At 40.6% G+C, this 17731-nt stretch overlaps 2 protein-coding genes across 10 annotated transcripts in view; both read left to right on the top strand.

Moving 5' to 3' along the window:
* The first annotated feature begins 5807 nt into the window (after positions 1-5807).
* Positions 5808-11547, top strand: LOC109870661 (P2Y purinoceptor 8). 6 transcript variants are annotated; one of them, XM_031806329.1, is made up of 4 exons: positions 6081-7518; positions 7989-8131; positions 8255-8307; positions 8457-11547. In XM_031806329.1, the coding sequence occupies exons 2-4, from the start codon at positions 8015-8017 to the stop codon at positions 9214-9216; spliced, it is 930 nt and encodes a 309-aa protein (XP_031662189.1). In that variant the 5' UTR covers positions 6081-7518; positions 7989-8014; the 3' UTR covers positions 9217-11547. The 6 variants fall into 6 exon arrangements, with proteins under 6 accessions (XP_020316840.1, XP_031662189.1, XP_031662186.1 ...); XM_020461251.2 differs by lacking the exon at positions 6081-7518 and adding an exon at positions 5808-5894 and having other exon boundaries at positions 7989-8307; XM_031806326.1 differs by having other exon boundaries at positions 6085-7428; positions 7989-8307.
* Positions 11548-11920: 373 nt separating this feature from the next.
* The window catches only part of si:ch211-269e2.1 (cohesin subunit SA-2), a 41159-nt gene continuing 35348 nt past the window's right edge, over positions 11921-17731 (top strand). For 2 of the 4 annotated variants that reach the window (XM_020461855.2, XM_020461859.2), the window contains exon 1: positions 11921-12052. The gene's annotated coding sequence lies outside the window, so the exon portion shown is untranslated. Of the gene's footprint in view, positions 12053-17574; positions 17693-17731 lie in introns of those variants that run through there. The other 2 variants (XM_031806324.1, XM_020461856.2) reach the window with 2 other exon arrangements.

The following is a 17731-nucleotide window of genomic DNA, read 5'->3' as shown; positions in this document are numbered from 1 at the left end:
ACGTCAGTGAGATTTAAATCTTCTGATTTATAGCCATGGAATGAGTCCACTGCGCCACCAAGATGGAGCCAGCATGCTATGTTTTTTTTTACTCATTCAAAGTTGTTCATTTTAGTCTATTGAAAGAGACTCCATCTGGCAATGAAGCCCTTTACTTCCCCAGAGTGAAATTAACTCGTGGATATCATTTATATGTCTCTGCGTGCAGTTTGAAGGAAGTTGCTGGATGACTGGAAGTTTATGGGTATCTGCTCATTGCGCTAATGCTAGTTAGCATTGGCTCACAAAACTATGTCTAACTTACTGGACACACATACATAAAAAGGGTATCCACTGGATCATCTGACTATGGGGAATTAGATAAAGGGCCTCATTGCCAAAATCCCAAAGTATCTGTTTAAGATCGGGTGTGGCCAATAAGTGGGCATAGCCAAGACACTTAATAGGATAGAGTTTTGTTGATGCTGAGAACGGAATGAATATGCTTTTAACCTTTTCTAACGTGAGTTCCAAATATCTCTAACGGTTGCTCCAGCTTGAGCTGTTTTATGTACGCGATGTCAGAATGCACTCACTGTTCCAAAATGTGATTGTTATGCAACAGGACAGTTAACACTCGCTGCTTGCTAGTTATGTATGTTTCAACTTGTCAATTTCAAATTATTTTCTAACAAGTTGTATTTTCTAACAACAGTTTGAACTGAGGTGTTAATTCACCTCCTCGTTAATTCACATAGAAGTAGCCCATTTCAATTTGTTTGAGGCTTTACTGAGCCGGACAAACTTCTCTCTTCGAGGAGATCCCTTCCCCCCCTGCCCTTCCCACCAGTCTCAACATCAACAGTGAAGTGGCGATTCCGGGATGCTGGCCTTCTAGGCAGAGTTGCAAAGACAAAGCCATATCTCAGACTGGCCAATTAAAGGAAAAGATTAAGATGGACAAAAGAACACAGACACTGGACAGAGGAACTCTGTCTAGAAGGCCAGCATCCCGGAGTCGCCTCTTCACTGTTGACGTTGAGACTGGTGTTTTGCAGGTACTATTTAATGAAGCTGCTAGTTGAGGACTAGACACTCTAATGTACTTGTCCTCTTGCTCAGTTGTGCACCGGGCCTCCCACTCCTCTTTCTATTCTGGTTAGAGCAAGTTTGCACTGTTCTGTGAAGGGAGTAGTACACAGCATTGAACCAGATCTTCAGTTTCTTGGCAATTTCTTGCATGGAATAGCCTTCATTTCGCAGAACAAGAATAAACTGACGAGTTTCAGAAGAAAGTTATTTGTTTTGAGCCTGTAATTGAACCCACAAATGCTGAAGCTCCAGATATTGAACTTGTCTTAAGAAGGCCAGTTTTATTGCTTCTTTAATCTGAACAATAGTTTTCAGCTGTGCTAACATAATTGCAAAAGGGTTTTCTAATGATCAATTAGCCTTTTAAAATGATAAACTTGGATTAGCTAACACAACGTTCCATTGGAACACAGGAGTGATGGTTGCTGATAATGGGCCTCTGTACACCTATGTAGATATTCCATAAAAAAACTGGCGTTTTCAGGTACAATAGTCATTTATAAGATTAACAGTATTTGTATTTTTGATCACTTTGATGTTATTTTAATAGACAAAAAAATGTGCTTTACTTTAAAAAACAAGGACATTTCTAAGTGACCCCAAACTTTTGAACGGTAGTGTATGTATGTATGGAGCATAATGTATTTACAGTTTTATTCACATGTTTTCAAGTACTGGTTACAAACAATGCATTCCGATTATTGCATAGATTGTAATGGACACCTTTGATGAGTGTAAAATACTTTTTTGAAGGTTGTACTGATTATAATTAGCTAATGCTAAGCTATTTGCTAGCTATGTGTGGCACCATGTTTGCTGACATCATGCAATGCATTGTGAGTGTCACGTAAACGTCTGTCAGACCAAATATTTTATAATAAGGTGAAGGAATGGTTCACTCATCTTTCGGGTAAAAGGTGAATGATCGTAGACGACACACCCCCTTCAACATGCATACTGCAAACAGACCAACCTCATCTTGTCTCCTCTTATTATTTTTGGTTGACGTGAAAAACAAACAAACGGCGCGCACAAACTACCCATCATTGGATTACTTGCGATTTCTATAAAGTGTTTTACTCAATTATTTCGATCAATTTTGAGCTCACCGTGATGTGATGAATTACTAATGTAGCTTACATTTTACGGTTTGGATGATTGTGTATACTGTTCTTACTTCTGTGAATGTCTGAACATTGCATCCAAAAATAAACTTGTCACATTCAGGACATAACTTTGTAAGGACTGTGTTTCTGCTAAATGTTTCTGTGAAAAAACAGTGTGGCTACCTCAAATGCTGACTGTTGCATCAATCGAAACTGGACGTTCTAAATAAGCGTTCTAATCATACCGGTTTAAGCGTACGCTGCAGAGACCACTGTAGAATGATCACACCCATTTGTTGTTACATGTGAAAAGGTTAAATACCAATCTTAGAATGTTCCCTGAACGTTACTAAAGATTTCTTGTGGTTTTTATGGAAAGTTTTCTTAACGTTCTCGGAACAATTTGAGAACATGGCTTTAAATACAACCATGAGGAAACTTGCAGAAAATGTTATGCTGGAGTACGTACATACCCTTAGAAGAACGTTTCTTATCGTTCTCTGAACAATTTGAGAACATAACTTTAAATAGCACCATGAGGAAACCTGTAGGAAATGTTATGCTGGAGTATTGAAATTCCCATAGAAGGACATTGTTTCTTAACGTTTGTGAACATTTCCAATGTCAAACCAGTTGGAGAACATTCCTAGAACATTACCAAAATTTAAAATACATGTAACCAACTTTTAGGAAATATTCTGTTAAAGTATTGAAATACCAAGAATATAATTTTTTTTTTGTGAAGTTCCTTAAATGTGCTCAGAATGTTCCAAAGCCAAGCAACCATCATGCACCATTCCCAGAAAGTTGTGGGAAGGTTGAATGCAAGATAACAATAGGACAACAACGCTCTCACCAAGTTTGAAGAAACATGTGGTTCTCAGAACATTATGTGTCAGCTGGGTTACAACTGTGAAATGTGATGTCATGAGACTGAAGTGAGAGCAGGCTACAGTGTGCTTTCCTTATTGTTGTTCACCAGATTCACGAGACATCTGTTTATGGGCAGGCATGGGATGTCTTCCTGTTGATAGCGACAGTTCTGCTTTTACCGTACCCTATAATCATGGGGTTATTGTAACAACACAGAAGAGTGACCTATCATGACAACTTTATATATTTCTTATAATATGTTAAGCATATCTCTGCTTTTCTATATTATTCTCTTTTCATTGATACAATTTTTATCCACTCCTCCAGTTGAATATTTAAGCCTGTGTGTTGGCCCATGTGTGTAAAGTTGTGCTATAGTCATCAATGACCTGCCTCACTGTAACTGTAAGACTACATGTAGGTCTACATATATAGAGTATCATTAACTTAACTCTGCAAAATACCGGACACCCTTATAATGAGAGCGACCTTACTTTGTAGATGTATTGCTTGTTATACGTATAATGTATAGTGACATCCTGTTTAATAATTAGTCTAGCATTGTGTCTGGATGTTGAAATGTGAGGATGGGTGGTATTGCTCACAGGGGTGTTAGCTGGTTATATCACTCACAGGCTGGAGGTGTGAAAGGATGTGGTGAGAAAGATGAAAGATGAAAGCTACTAGGTTGGAAGCATGTGGATATGTGCACATGCCTGTATTGATGTGCACACGTGTATGTGTGTATCTCCCCATTTCAGCGTTATCCAACATGATGAGGTGTGTATAATCCTATTTCTTTGTCTTTTTCACCACCCAAGAGCTCAGCTGTAGTTTTTTATCTATCTACCTCTGTGGTAAGAATATAGACCTTTAGCTAGTCATGCCATCTTTAGGTGATCGCCACACACTACAATATACCTCCATTTTTTATTAATTTATGATATTTACAGTGCATTCGGAAAGTATTCAGACCCCTTAACTTTTTCCACCTTTTGTTACGTTACAGACTTATTTTAAAACGGATTAAGCATATTTTTTCATCAGTCTACACAAAATACCCCATAATGACAGGTTTTAAGAAATGTCTTATTTACGTTAGTATTCAGGCCCTTTGCTATGACACTCAAAATTGAGCTCAGATGCATCCTGTTTCCATTGATCATCCTTGAGATGTTTCTACAACTTGACTGGAGTCCACCTGTGGTAAATTCAATAGATTGGACATGATTTGGAAAGGCACACACCTGTCTATATACGGTCCCACAGTTGACAGTGCATGCAAGAGAAAAAAACAAGCCATGTGTTGAGGCACAGATCTGGGGAAGGGTAGAAAAAAAAAATCTGCCGCATTGAAGATCCCCAAAAACACAGCGGCCTCCATCATTCTTAAATGGAAGAATTTGGATGCACCAAGACTGTCCCTAGAGCTGGCCACCCAGTCAAACCGAGCAATTGGGGGAGAAGGGCCTTGGTCAGGGAGGTGACCAAGAACCTGATGGTCACTCTGACAGAGCTCCGGAGTTCCTCTGTGGAGATGGGAGAACCTTCCAGAAGGACAACAATCTATGCAGCACTCCAGCAATCAGGCCTATATTGCAGAGTGGCCAGATGGAAGCCACTCAGTAAAAGGCAGATGACAGCCGGCTTAGAGTTTGCCAAAAGGCACCTAAAGACTCAGACCATGAGAAACAAGATTCTTTGGTCTGATGAAACCAAAATTGAACTCTTTGGCCTGAATGCCAACTTAACATCTGCAGGAAACCTGGCACCATCCCTATTGTGAACCATGGTGATGGCAGAATCATGCTATGGGAATATTATTCAGTGACAGGGACCGGGAGACTAGTCAGGATCGAGGGAAAAGATAAACGGAGCAAAGTCCAGAGAGATCCTCGATGAAAACCTGCTACAGAGCTCTCAGGACCTCAGACTGGTGTGAAGGTTAATCTTCCAACAGGACAATGACCCTAAGCAAACAGCCAAGACAATGCAGGAGTGGCTTAGGACAAGTCTCTGAATGTCCTTGAGTGGTCCAGCCAGAGCCCGGATTTGAACCCAATCTAACATCTCTGGAGAGACCTGAAAATAGCCATGCAGCGACGCTCCCCATCTAACCTGACCGAGCTTGAGAGGATCTGCAGAGAAGAATGGGAGAAACTCCCCAAATACAGGTGTGCGAAGCTTGTAACGTCATACCCAAGAAGACTCGAGACTCGCTGCCAAAGGTGCTTCAACAAAGTACTGAGTAAAGGTTCTGAATACTTATGTAAATTTAATATTTCTGGTTTTTATTTGTAATAAATGTGGGATTTAAAAAAAATGTTGTTATTTTTTCATTATGTGGTATTGTGTTTAGATTGATGTAGAAAAAAATGAACAATTCAATCCATTTTAGAATAAGGTTGTAAGATAAACAACATTTGGAAAAAGTCAAGGGGTCTGAATACTTTCCGAAGGCACTGTAACTACAATTTGGGGTGGTCTTAACCTGCATTTACATGTATAATAAGACATATTTGTGCTGCCAAATGACACATTTTTTTTGTCACCAGCATTTTTCCCCCTGGTCGTTGTTGTAAATGAGAATGTGTCCACAATCAACTTACCTAATAAATGAAAAGTAAATACCAAACACAAACAGTGCACATATTACTAATAAGATGTGCAATCTGTTTATTAGTGTTGCCTGCATATGATGGCAAAAGAGTTAGATATGAAGCATGACGCACTTCCCTTTTTTTACAGGAACGTGCACTCACAACCAGTTTCCTGACCCGTTAAAGTACCAATGCATCCAGCCCCAACCGCCCCTCTCTGACTCGAGCCTGTGTATTGTCAGAGGTAAGTACTGCTCGGTCTCTTTGCTTTACATTTCATACAGAGATACTTCAATTTGGTTAAAATGTCAGCCTAAAATGTATGATTGCTCTTTGTTACAATTAGGGATAACATTGTCTCAGACAATAGGGATAATATTCAGATATATTCTATTATATATTTTAAGTATAGAATCAAGGCACTCATTCAGGTGGGCACCTGTGCTATTTACTTTTGGCAAAGCTTGTGCTTTGGTTATGTAGTTTGTATAAGGTTAGAGTACCGCTTCACTTGCACATGGAGGGGAATTCATTGTGCAAGAGCCAATGCACTGTTGGAATATCGTACACTTTGGAATTTCACATTTCGTACTGCACTGGAAATGTGTTCTATAGTATATAGAAAGAGCCAGCAGAGGAAACACATGAGAGGTTTTGGCTCGTCTAATGTGACACAAGAAGCCTCCGAAACAGTCACATTTGGTGTGTGGTTATTTACCCCCTCACAATGTGTGGGTGAAGGTATGGTAGTGTGGTAGAGGTTCACTCCAGAGTCAAAAAGCATATCAATTGTCACCACAACAATTGCCAAATATCACACTCAGTGCAAAAATGATAGATTTAATAGACAATCTTTTTTATTACAATATCTATAACACATGATCTAGTTCATATTTGCACAGGACTAGTATTACTAGATCCTTATAATTATTGCCCCATGTAATACTTTTTGTCATTCAGTATTTACCGTTATGATACAGAAGCCTGGAGGCTGTTCTAGGCTTGATGATATTTCAACTTGATGAGGGATAGCCTAATATTGGCTTTCAGTTCAGAAAGAAGTCTAAATAACAATGCACTTCAAAGAAGAAGCACAAACTGTATGCAGTCATTTAACCTCAAACTCTGACGCCCACTGGTGGCATTTTCTAAAGGTACATTTTGGTTTCAAAACTATAAGTCCTACACATGCTTAATACTGTTAGAATGGTAAGAACTGTGGGATTCTGATAAGGGAAACAATGTGACTACTACAGAGCCTGAGCTACAACCCTTGAAATGTACAGTTTTAGTTTTTTGTCGGGGGTATTTTTTGTTGGGGAATAACAGATTTCAAATTCTAGGTTTGAAATAAAATATGTCACCAATTACTGTTCCAAAAGCATAAAACAAAGATTCTGATCTTTGACCTAATGATGACGCTCTAAACATGCACATATTCTCATAGGAACGCAGCCATTTTAAATGCACAGGGCTTGTGCAATGTGTTTTCTTCTTACAGGAATGATATACATAGGAGGAAGCTGAAATCTCTATCTATCTATTGATGTACAGTAAATATAACCACTGTCTGATTCCCAGTTCGTCAACTAGATAGCAGTAGGTGATCACATGATGTCTCTTGGCCACTTGAAACCATTTGGATTTTTTCTTGAAACCATTTGGAGTCACTGTGCCAAATGGCTAAATGGATTTTCAAACCTGACATCTTAAAACGATCTTAGCAACCAGGGCTTTCAAGTTATGGAGTAGAACTAATTAAAATATGACACAGGCAGGTGAGGAAACTTCAAACGTATTTTCCCATTCACTTTTCCTATTGTAAACGATGAGCTAGATCAACGGCACATGTGGAGGACTCATACAAGGTAATGTGGACGGAGAAGGAAATGCATTGCTTTACAATGACCACCAGGGTGTACCATTTCCATGCATACTAAATGCTTGCACTTCTGGTGACTTGACCTACATTTCCTACTCTATGAATATGACCATGGCGCATTATTTATGGTCTTTATGGTCAAATTTTGAGTTGTGACAAGCTACATCACATTACACTTCAGCTTGATGTTTTTAGCTAGTTACTGTATTATTCCCCTTTCATCTGTGGTATCATACCTAGCCTGGCTCGCTAGCATTATAAATTAATGTTGGTAAACAAAAGGTATGTACCAAACTCGCTGGACCTGGTACCTTGTCCAAAACAAATACTCAGAATTTAACAGGTTTTAATTCATTGGCACTATAGTCTGCCAAATCTTGTTTTAAAACGGTTTTCAGATCCCAGACAGGACCATGCTACCTTTTTACATGAATCTAAATGTCTGCCTGATCATAGGTTGTCTGTGTGAAGTCATTGTTACCATGGCATGGAGTTCCAACAGCACCAAACTGGACAACACCACCTTGTCCCTGTTCCAGAACGTGACAGCCAGTACAGCAATCTCCATTGTCTACATTGTGGTCACCATCATCAACCTGGTAGGAAACAGCCTCTCCATGTGGCTCCTCCTCTTCCATACGTCTCCCAAAACTCCCTCCATCATCTTCATGATCAACCTGACCCTGACTGACCTGACCTTGGGCCTTGTCCTGCCCTTCCAGATCATGTATCAGATGCAAGGGTATAATTGGAGCCTGGGCCCAGGCATGTGCAGGTATTCTTGTTTTATTCTTTTGACTATCATTTATTTATCCTGATCAGTCCCATTGAGGTAGATGTGCCTTTTACAAGCCCTGGACAAGAGCCAACAACTTTCTTTCATCACGGATTAATAATGATTCATTATATTCTGATCTTCCACAGGCTCTTGACCCTGGTGTTCTTTGCCAACATGTACTGCTCAATTCTAACTATGACCGCCATCAGTGGAGACCGCTACCTGGGCATCTGCCGGCCCATGCTCTTCTGTGAGACCAGGGAAAGGAAGTCATTCGCTGTGATTGTCTGCTTCGCCATGTGGACAGTCGTCCTATTGGTCCTGTACCCACTCACTATAACCGACCTGACGTTCCACGTTCCAGAACTCAGGATTACCACCTGCTTCGACGTTCTGAAGAGGGACATGCTTCCATCCATGGTGGCCTGGGCTGCCTTCCTTCTTGCACTGTTTGTCATCCTCTTCCTCATCCCGTTCTGCATCACTGTTTTCTGCTACATCAGCATCATCCGCAAGCTGGCCCGAGACTCCAAGACCAAACAGAAGGATAAGGCTATTGGTCTCGCGGTCACCGTCCTAACGGTTTTTACGCTCTGCTTCACTCCCAACAACATCCTCCTCCTGGCTCACACCATCCGGAGGCTCTTCTATGGGGACTCCCTCTACATGGCCTACAAGCTGACTCTCTCCCTCAGTTGCTTCAACAGCTGCCTGGACCCCTTCATCTACTACTTTGCCTCTAGGGAGTTCCGGAAGAAGTTGAGGCAGATGCTAAGGCTGAGAACACCGAGCAGTCTGGACACGGGGAAGACAGACCTGCACAGAGAGAGCCTGTACTCCGCCCAGTATGTTTCTGAGGGACAGGGTAGAGAGAACGGCAGAGTGTCTGTTAAACAACACTGTTAAAAAACAGAGAGAGGGCCTCCAGAGTGGTGCAGCGGTCCAAGGCAATGCATTGCAGTGTTAGAGGCATCATTACAGACCCGGGTTCTGTCGCAGCTGGCCGTGACCGGGAGACACATGAGGCGGCGCACAATTGGCCAAGTGTCGTCCAGGTTAGGGGAGGGTTTGGCCGGCCGGGATGTCTTTGTCCCATTACACTCTAGCGACTCCTTGTGGTGGGCCAGGCGCATGCACGTTCCTCTGACAGATTGGTGCAGCTGGCTTCCGGGTTAAGCAAGCAGTGTGTCAAGAAACAGTGTGGCTTTGCAGGGTTGTGTTTCAGAGGACGAATGAGTCTTGACCTTCGCCTTTCCTGAGTCCGCATGGGAGTTGCAGCGATAGGACTAGACTGTAACTTCAAATTGGGGAGAAAAGGGGGTAAAAATTACAACAACAAAAACTGAGAAACATTCCTGTTCAGATAATTTCACAGGAATGTTTTTGTGTGCTGTATATAGACCCAGTAACAAACAAGGCTAGATGGTGCTTCAAAAAGTTAGTAAAATAGGGTAATTTATTTTGTGAAGGACTGTTGCAACTTGCATAAAGATATCAATGAGATGTGTGTGGCTAAGTGAAAGCTATGCTCCTTTTACCTCGAATGTGATCTCTGCCTCCTGCCAATTCGGGCGGATTCATTGTTTCATTGTGTGAATTATTAAACCTACCTACTGGGGTAATTTCAACAAAATGACATTGAACCAATGTGGAATAGACAATGAATTGATTTCTCTGCCCAGTGGGTACCTTTGTTAAATGTTCATCCATTCCCCACTAATTATATCACCAGTAATGAATTTAATGTTAATCTCCATCATCTAGAATGTTAGGGTGTTTAAATCACGAAATTCTATTCATTCATGAAATAAATATTAATTTACCAGTCTCATTCTCTGAGATTTTGATGTCATTTTCACAATGTGGAACATTGGAACACTCCATAAGTAAATATATTTTAAAATTATAATAATTGCACTTGTCTTTTCCTACTAGCACTGACTTAGCTGATTAACTTCTTATTGAGGAATTTCCTTTTTACTATGACTGTGATATATGGTCGTCCCATCTAGCTATCTTAAGATAAATGTAGTGTAAGTCGCTCTGGATAAAAGTGTCTGCTAAATGAGTCAAATGTAAAAATATAAACATCTGAGCGTGCATAGAAAGAGAACTTTATGGCCTGTGTGCTACGATTGGGTTCAGTACTATGAAAAGTGTTGAATTTAGGAACTGTGATAAAATGTTGAGATTGTCTTATTTAGATGCATTCACCAATGTAATGATGGATATGGGAATTGCCTTTGAAAGTGCATATGTATCGGTTTGAGGTCCTGTGATTCAGATTCCTTTTGGTTTCTTGGCATGGACACGGGTAGCCTTTGCCGGCTGAGAGTACTTAGCACTTCTTAACAGAGTTCCAGTAGTAATTTGCAAACCTAGCACGAACCGATTCTACAAGTAGAAATGGCCGAAAATGTCGGCAGTCAGACACCCACAGGTGGGTGGTCCCGAAAACACACCACGCGGTCAGCGAGCGAAGACACAGCAGATGAGGGGTCTTGAAAACCTGTGTCTGTTCAGATGCTACAGGTTGAGCCTGATTTAGAGGTTATCTATTTTGGCTGTTGCCAGTGTATATATTGAAAATCTAAACAACAATATCTAGAAAACAATTGATCCAGATGATTAGAAAAATTATAGGCCCATCTCAAACCTCCCTTTTCTTTCAAAGATTCTAGAGAAAACTGTTGCTCAGCAGCTTTCCTTCTTCCAACAGCACCACCATGAGGCCAAACACAAGAATACTCCACAGCCCTCATACTAAACTCCAAAGCTTGAAGCCAGTTCCACTGCATTTTTTCATTGTTCCCCTCTAAAAAGGGACTGATATATATCTGGGACACCAGGTGGGTAAAATTAATTATCAGGAAGAACAGAAAACCAGCAGGCTCCGGACCTCATAGTGTAAGAGTTGAATACCCCTGCTCTACAGGTTAGCTAGACTCACATCCCTGAGAATGTGTGCCAAATTCCATAACTCAGAGTCAAACAGATCAAGAGATATTAATAGGTGCCTGTTATAGACCCACCATGTGGTTGATCAGAATATTTTTTTGCATATATTGAGTCTTGACAGACAGAGTTCTGAATATTTGTATCAAGATTTGTTACAATATGAATAACCATGTCTGATTTATATGCATTGATTTGCTTGATATTTTCTATTACATGGCGCCTTCACTGTTGGATCACCATGAAAGACCTGTAAATAAAGTCTACACCTTGAGCACTTAAGCTGATTTCCTTCCATTACGACTGATACAGTTCCATCATTTGGAAATAGAAAAAAAATATATAAATTCAAAGTAACTGCCAAAGAAACATGGGAAAAAAATGATGAAGAGGGTTTCCATAGGACGTGCTAGACATCAAATGAAGCCCTATACTATGTTCAACTTAAAATGGATCTGTAGCAGTTTTAAAAATTGTATTATTCTATGGTTGCCTTTGACACCCATATGAAAATGTCAAATATGTTTTGTAATTGATAATTAAGCTTTAGACATCCAAATGTTTACCACCTGTCATTATACAATAAAAAGTTTCCACCTGACACTATATATCAATTAAATTACAAAGGAACACTGCAAAAGTTTGACTTTTAGTCTTTTTCTAGGATAGGTCAGGTCTATGTCCCTCCTCCTGCTTTCTGTTGATATAATTCCGCTGGATGGCGCTGTCACATCAGGGACCTGGCACTGCTTATTGACAGCTGCTATTTGGAATTCTCATGCTTCTGGTAAGAAAATTACATTTTATCTGGATATGTTTTCAGACTTTTATTACGGAACGTGTTATACTCATGTTTTCTTGCAATAGTCAGTATTTCAGTCAGCTGTTCAGCCCTATGTGAGATCGATGTTGTTGTTTGAGCTTGTTCTTATCAATACATCGAGATAGAAACGAGATGAGAAACGTTAGGTAGGCCTACTATACTATTCAAATATCATGCCACACCGTCAAAAGACATTTACTGTACAAGTAGCCAGCCCATGACATTCGTATCGGAATGAACTAGTGAAACATGGGGGATGGGAACCGAAAGGCTGGAGGAAGCAGTCACAGCAGAGAGGAAGAGGTGAAGAGAGAGGGATAAAATGGACAATCTGTCTTCTCCAGCAGGTGGCGTTTTGTATTTTTTTTCGCTTACCAAGCGAGGAATTTTTGTATCGAGGTCAATGAGTGTGTCGAATTTGGTTAACAAAATATGTAATGGCTTATTTGCTAGGTGTGGTTTATTTAATCTAATATAAGCGTTTTAACGACGAGGTTGTTACGAATGTACTGATATAAGTAGGACACGTTACATCCGGCAACTGAGAAAAAACACTTTATAGCCTGGTCGTCACTCTTACCCCAGCCTATCTTCTTACATTGTGATTTTTAAACCTAAACTTCACCACACTGCTAACCGTATGCCTAACTTTAACGTTAAATGAAGACCAAAAAGAATAGTCAATGATTGACTTTGTGTTTTTGGTAACTAATGGAAACCGGTGTGCCCTCTCATTGGCTAGAAGGATCCCACCTGATCTTCCCTTTTCCCGGCTGCCTTCCATTTTTGAAGATATTTATTTTCATTGTTAGAATGGCCAATGGAGTATCTGGTCAATTTAATGGAAAATCTGTGGTCCCCTTTACCACTGTGTTTACTAGTTACCACAGCCACAAAGTCATAAACACCGCCTATTTCTGCTTTAACCTAACCACACTGCTAATTTCATGCCTAATCCTACCCTTAAATTAAGACCAAGAAGCACATTTTTGTCTCATTCATTTTTACGATATCGCCCACGTTGACTTTGTGGCTGTAGTAAGAAGTGATAACACGGAATTCGGAGTGCTTCTCGAAGCGTTCATTCAAACGGCGTGCTTTATGGTCACTGGCAGATAACACGTATTGTACACGTAATTATTGGCTATCTGCCAGTGATCATAAAGCACGCCGTTTGAATGAACGCTTCGAGAAGCACTCAGAATTCCGTGTACAATACGTGCTATCACTTCTTACCACAGCCACAAAGTCAACGTGGGCGATATCGTAAAAATTTATGACAAAAATGTGCTTGGTCTTAATTTAAGGTTAGGATTAGGCATGTAGTTAGCAGTGTGATTAGGTTAAAGCAGAAATAGGCGGTGTTTATGACTTTGTGGCTGTGGTAAGTAGTGAACACCGTTGTAAAGGGGACCACAGACTTTCCATTAAATTGACCAGATACCCCATTGGCCATTCTAACAATGAAAATAAATATCTTCAAAAATGGAAGGCTTCCGGGAAGAGGGAAGATCAGGTGGGATCCTTCTAGCAGATAGCCAATGACTAGTTGAGGTGGGCATGTTGCTCATATTTTGATCAGGAAGGCTATATCCTGTGGCGGTAATACAATAGTAATTCTCAGATCAATTTGTATTCATGCTTCGCTATCATGTCGGGCCGAACAACGCCCTATGACCTTATTCATGATACAGCACTGCGTCTTGTGTCTTATTGCTTAAATACTTGCTTGGAAGTAGATGTATTTATATTAATGGTGCATGACTTAATAAACTATGGGCCTAGTATAATCAACATTTTGTAATGATGACCATTTCAGATTATATGATAGTTATTCTGTTCCACGCCCGGTTTCCCGATAGCGATGGAATTTATATTACATGCTGACCAGACCAGACACGTCGCTTGGGTCGCAACATAAATGTAGAAATCCATGTTATTCAATTATTGCACCCACACTGCTCACGCGCATCTTTGCTGCCAAGGGCTAAAATATAACTCCTTTCTATTTCTGACAGATCGTGCTGAAAGTCCTGCCTCTCCCATTTCCTCATTGGTTTATAGAAGCAGGTACACACATAGTATTGTGGTAATACTATGAAAGTATAGATGCTGATCACCATATAAGTTCAAAGATGAAAAAGCCTGGAAGGAGGAGAGATGACTTGAAACGATTCGGTTGGCCGTTTTATGTGTGGATTAATTGTCAGAGTAGAGGACCTTGTGCATTTCAGGTAAAATAACAACTCAATGTTTATATCCCAGGACCAATTAGCTAGCAACAGCAAGCTAGCTAAATAACACAAATTAGCTAGCAAGTGCAAGCTAACTAGCTGAATTGCCATAAATGTTTAATGCTTTTCGACCTGTCCCCAAATGAATGTCATTGGTTCAGAGTTTTTGATATTTTAACCTGCGTGCCGTGATAGCGTTTGGTGTAGGGAGACAAAACATTTATGCACGATGGCGCACGCAGCCGGTTTGGTGGACTTAGGAGTGTTTTAACATGCATCTTTCCTACAACGACCGAATATGTAACTTGTGTTTTCCAAAACGCCACTCGAGAACGTACGCTAAAAAGTGCATTGTTTAGCCATATGTCGATACTCTACTGTGTAGCACCCACTTGAGTGATGCTACACTGCCGCTGAAAACTCACGATACAGGCGATTGTATTAGAATTTACATTCATTCTCCATTCTTTACATTTACACCTTTGGCTTAAATTCATATCATTCGCAACTCCAACAGCTTATTTGTTTCTTCTTCTGACAACAGGCGTTGTCTTTTCACCCAGGTACACACACTCCTGGGAGATGACAGCATGGGTACTAATTATCCTATTTAAATATGTGACAGCCAGCAAGGTGCAGAATACACACCAAGGGATTGTTCAGTAGAGCACTATGATAAGGATGTTGCAGATACAGTTGAAACTAATTTTAAGTGCATGTCTAGTTCACAATCAGTCAAATAACAAACACCATCATTGTTCTTACTCCAGATATCTGCAGTCTTGTTTAGTGCACACATTCAAGACAGCCCCATGCCATTTTTCAGGAGTCAGATGTATCTGGTAGAAAAACACACATTTGTGACTTCACTCTCTATTTTATATTATCTCAAGTTTTTCTGTACTTTACCATGGCCATCTCAAATCAAATTGTATTTGTCACATACACATGGTTAGCAGATGTTAATGTGAGTGTAGAGAAATGCTTGTGCTTCTGGTTCCCGATAGTGCAGTAATATCTAACAGTTCCACAACAACTACCTAATTAATACACACACATCTAAAAGGGGTGAATGAGAATATGTACATCTAAATATATGGATGAGCGATTGTAGAGCAGCATAGGCAAGGTGCAATAGATGGTATAAAGTACATACAGTTGAAGTCGGAGGTTTACGTTACACCTTGTCAAATACATTTAAAATTAGTTTCACAATTGCTGACATTTTAATCAGAGAAAAAATTCCCTGTTTTAGGTCTGTTAGGATCACCACTTTATTTTAAGATTGTGAAATGTCAGAATAATAGTAGTGATTTATTTCACATTCCCAGGGGGTCAGAATTTTGCGTACACTCAATTCGTATTTGGTAGCATTGCCTTTAAATTGTTTAACTTGGGTCAAACGTTTCAGGTAGCCTTCCACAATCTTCCCACAATAAGTTGGGTGATTTTGGCCCATTCATCCTGACAGAGCTGTGTAACTGAGTCAGGTTTGTAGGCCTCCTTGCTCGCACACACTTTTTCAGTTCTGCACACAAATTGACTTTGTTGTCCTTAAGCCATTTTGCCACAACATTGGAAGTATGCTTGGGGTCATTGTCCGTTTGGAAGACCCATTTGCGACCAAGCTTTAACTTCCTGGCTGATGACTTAAGATGTTGCTTCAATATATCCACATGATGCCATCTATTTTGTGAAGTGTACCAGTCCCTCCTGCAGCAAAGCACCCCCACAACATGATGCTGCCACCTGCGTGCGTCACGGTTGGGATGGTGTCCTTCGGCTTGCAAGCCTCCCCCTTTTCCTCCAAACATAACGATGGTCCTTATGGCCAAACAGTTCTATTTTTGTTTCATCGGACCAGAGGACATTTCTCCAAAAAGTATGATCTTTGTCCCCATGTGCAGTTGCAAACCGCAGTCTGGCTTTTTTATGATGGTTTTGGAGCAGTGGCTTCTTCCTTGCTGAGCGACCTTTCAGGTTATGTCGATATAGGACTCGTTTTACTGTGGATATAGATACTTTTGTACCTGTTTCCTCCAGCATCTTCACAAGGTCCTTTGCTGTTGTTCTGAGATTGATTTGCACTTTTCTCACCAAAGTACGTTAATCTCTAGGAGACAGAACGCGTTTCCTTCCTGAGCGGTATGACAGCTGCGTGGTCCCATGGTGTTTATACTTGTATACTATTGTTTGTACAGATGAACGTGGTACCTTCAGGCGTTTTGGAAATTTCTCCCAAGGATGAACCAGACTTGTGGAGGTCTACACATTTTTTTTCTGAGGTCTTTGCTGATTTCTTTTGATTTTCCTATGATGTCAAGCAAAGAGGCACTGCGTTTGAAGGTAGGCCTTGAAATGCATCCACAGGTACACCTCCAATTGACTCAAATGATGTAAATTAGCCCATCAGATGCTTCTAAAGCCATCACATAATTTTCTGGAATTTTCCAAGCTGTTTAATAAAGGCATAGTCAACTTAGTGTATGTAAATGTCTGACCCACTGGAATTGTGATACAGTGAAATAATCTGTCTAAACAATTGTTGGAAAAATTACTTGTCATGCACAAAGTAGAGGTCCTAACCGACTTGTCAAAACTATAGTTTGTTAACAAGAATTTTGTGGCGTGTTAGAAAAACGAGTTTTAATGACTCCAACCTAAGTGTATGTAAACTTCCGACTTTCAACTGTACATATGAGATGAGTAATGTAAGTGGCATTGTTTAAAGTGACTGGTGATCCATTTGTTAAAGTGGCCAGTGATTGGGTCTCCATGTTGGCAGCAGCCTCTCTGAGTTAGTGATTGCTGTTTAGCAGTCTGATGGGCTTGAGATAGAAGCTGTACTTCAGTCTCTTGGTCCCAGTTTTGATGCACCTGTACTGACCTCACCTTCTGGATGGTAGCGGTGTGAACAGGCAGTGGCGCAGGTGGTTGTTGTCTTTCGTTATCGTTTTTGCCTTCCTGTGACATTGGGTGCTATAGGTGTCATGGAGGGCAGGTAGTTTGCCCCTGGTGATACGTTGTGCAGACTGCACCACTCTCTGGAGAGCCTTGCGGTTGAGGGCGGAGAAGTTCCGTACCAGGCTGTGATACAGCCCGACAGGATGCTCTCGCTTGTGGATATGTAAAAGTTAGTCAGGGTTTTGGGTGACAAGATAAAATGTCTTCTTCCTCCTGAGGTTGAATAGGCGCTACTGCGCCTTGTCCACCCACACAGATAGTGTGGTGAAACATTTCAGTTTGTCGTTGATGCGTATGCCGAGGAACTTTTTAAACATTCCACTTTCTCCGCTGCTGTCCCTTCGATGTGGATAGGGGGGCTAATCTAATCTAATCCTGCTACAACAGGGCTAATCTAATTTCCACCGTGAGTACACTTCCAATTGAAAGTCCACAGAAAACAAAT

Source organism: Oncorhynchus kisutch, linkage group LG26 (genome assembly GCF_002021735.2).
Source record: "Oncorhynchus kisutch isolate 150728-3 linkage group LG26, Okis_V2, whole genome shotgun sequence".
In the NCBI taxonomy this organism is placed as follows: domain Eukaryota; kingdom Metazoa; phylum Chordata; class Actinopteri; order Salmoniformes; family Salmonidae; genus Oncorhynchus; species Oncorhynchus kisutch.
This window is presented reverse-complemented; position numbering and strand designations above follow the sequence as displayed.

Coding starts and splice junctions, on each gene's coding strand:
- LOC109870661 (XM_031806327.1), top strand. CDS start 7,946: ATGCTACCTTTTTACATGAATCTAAATGTCTGCCTGATCATAGGTTGT. Junction 8,308..8,456: donor CTGGGCCCAGGCATGTGCAG/GTATTCTTGTTT, acceptor GATCTTCCACAG/GCTCTTGACCCTGGTGTTCT.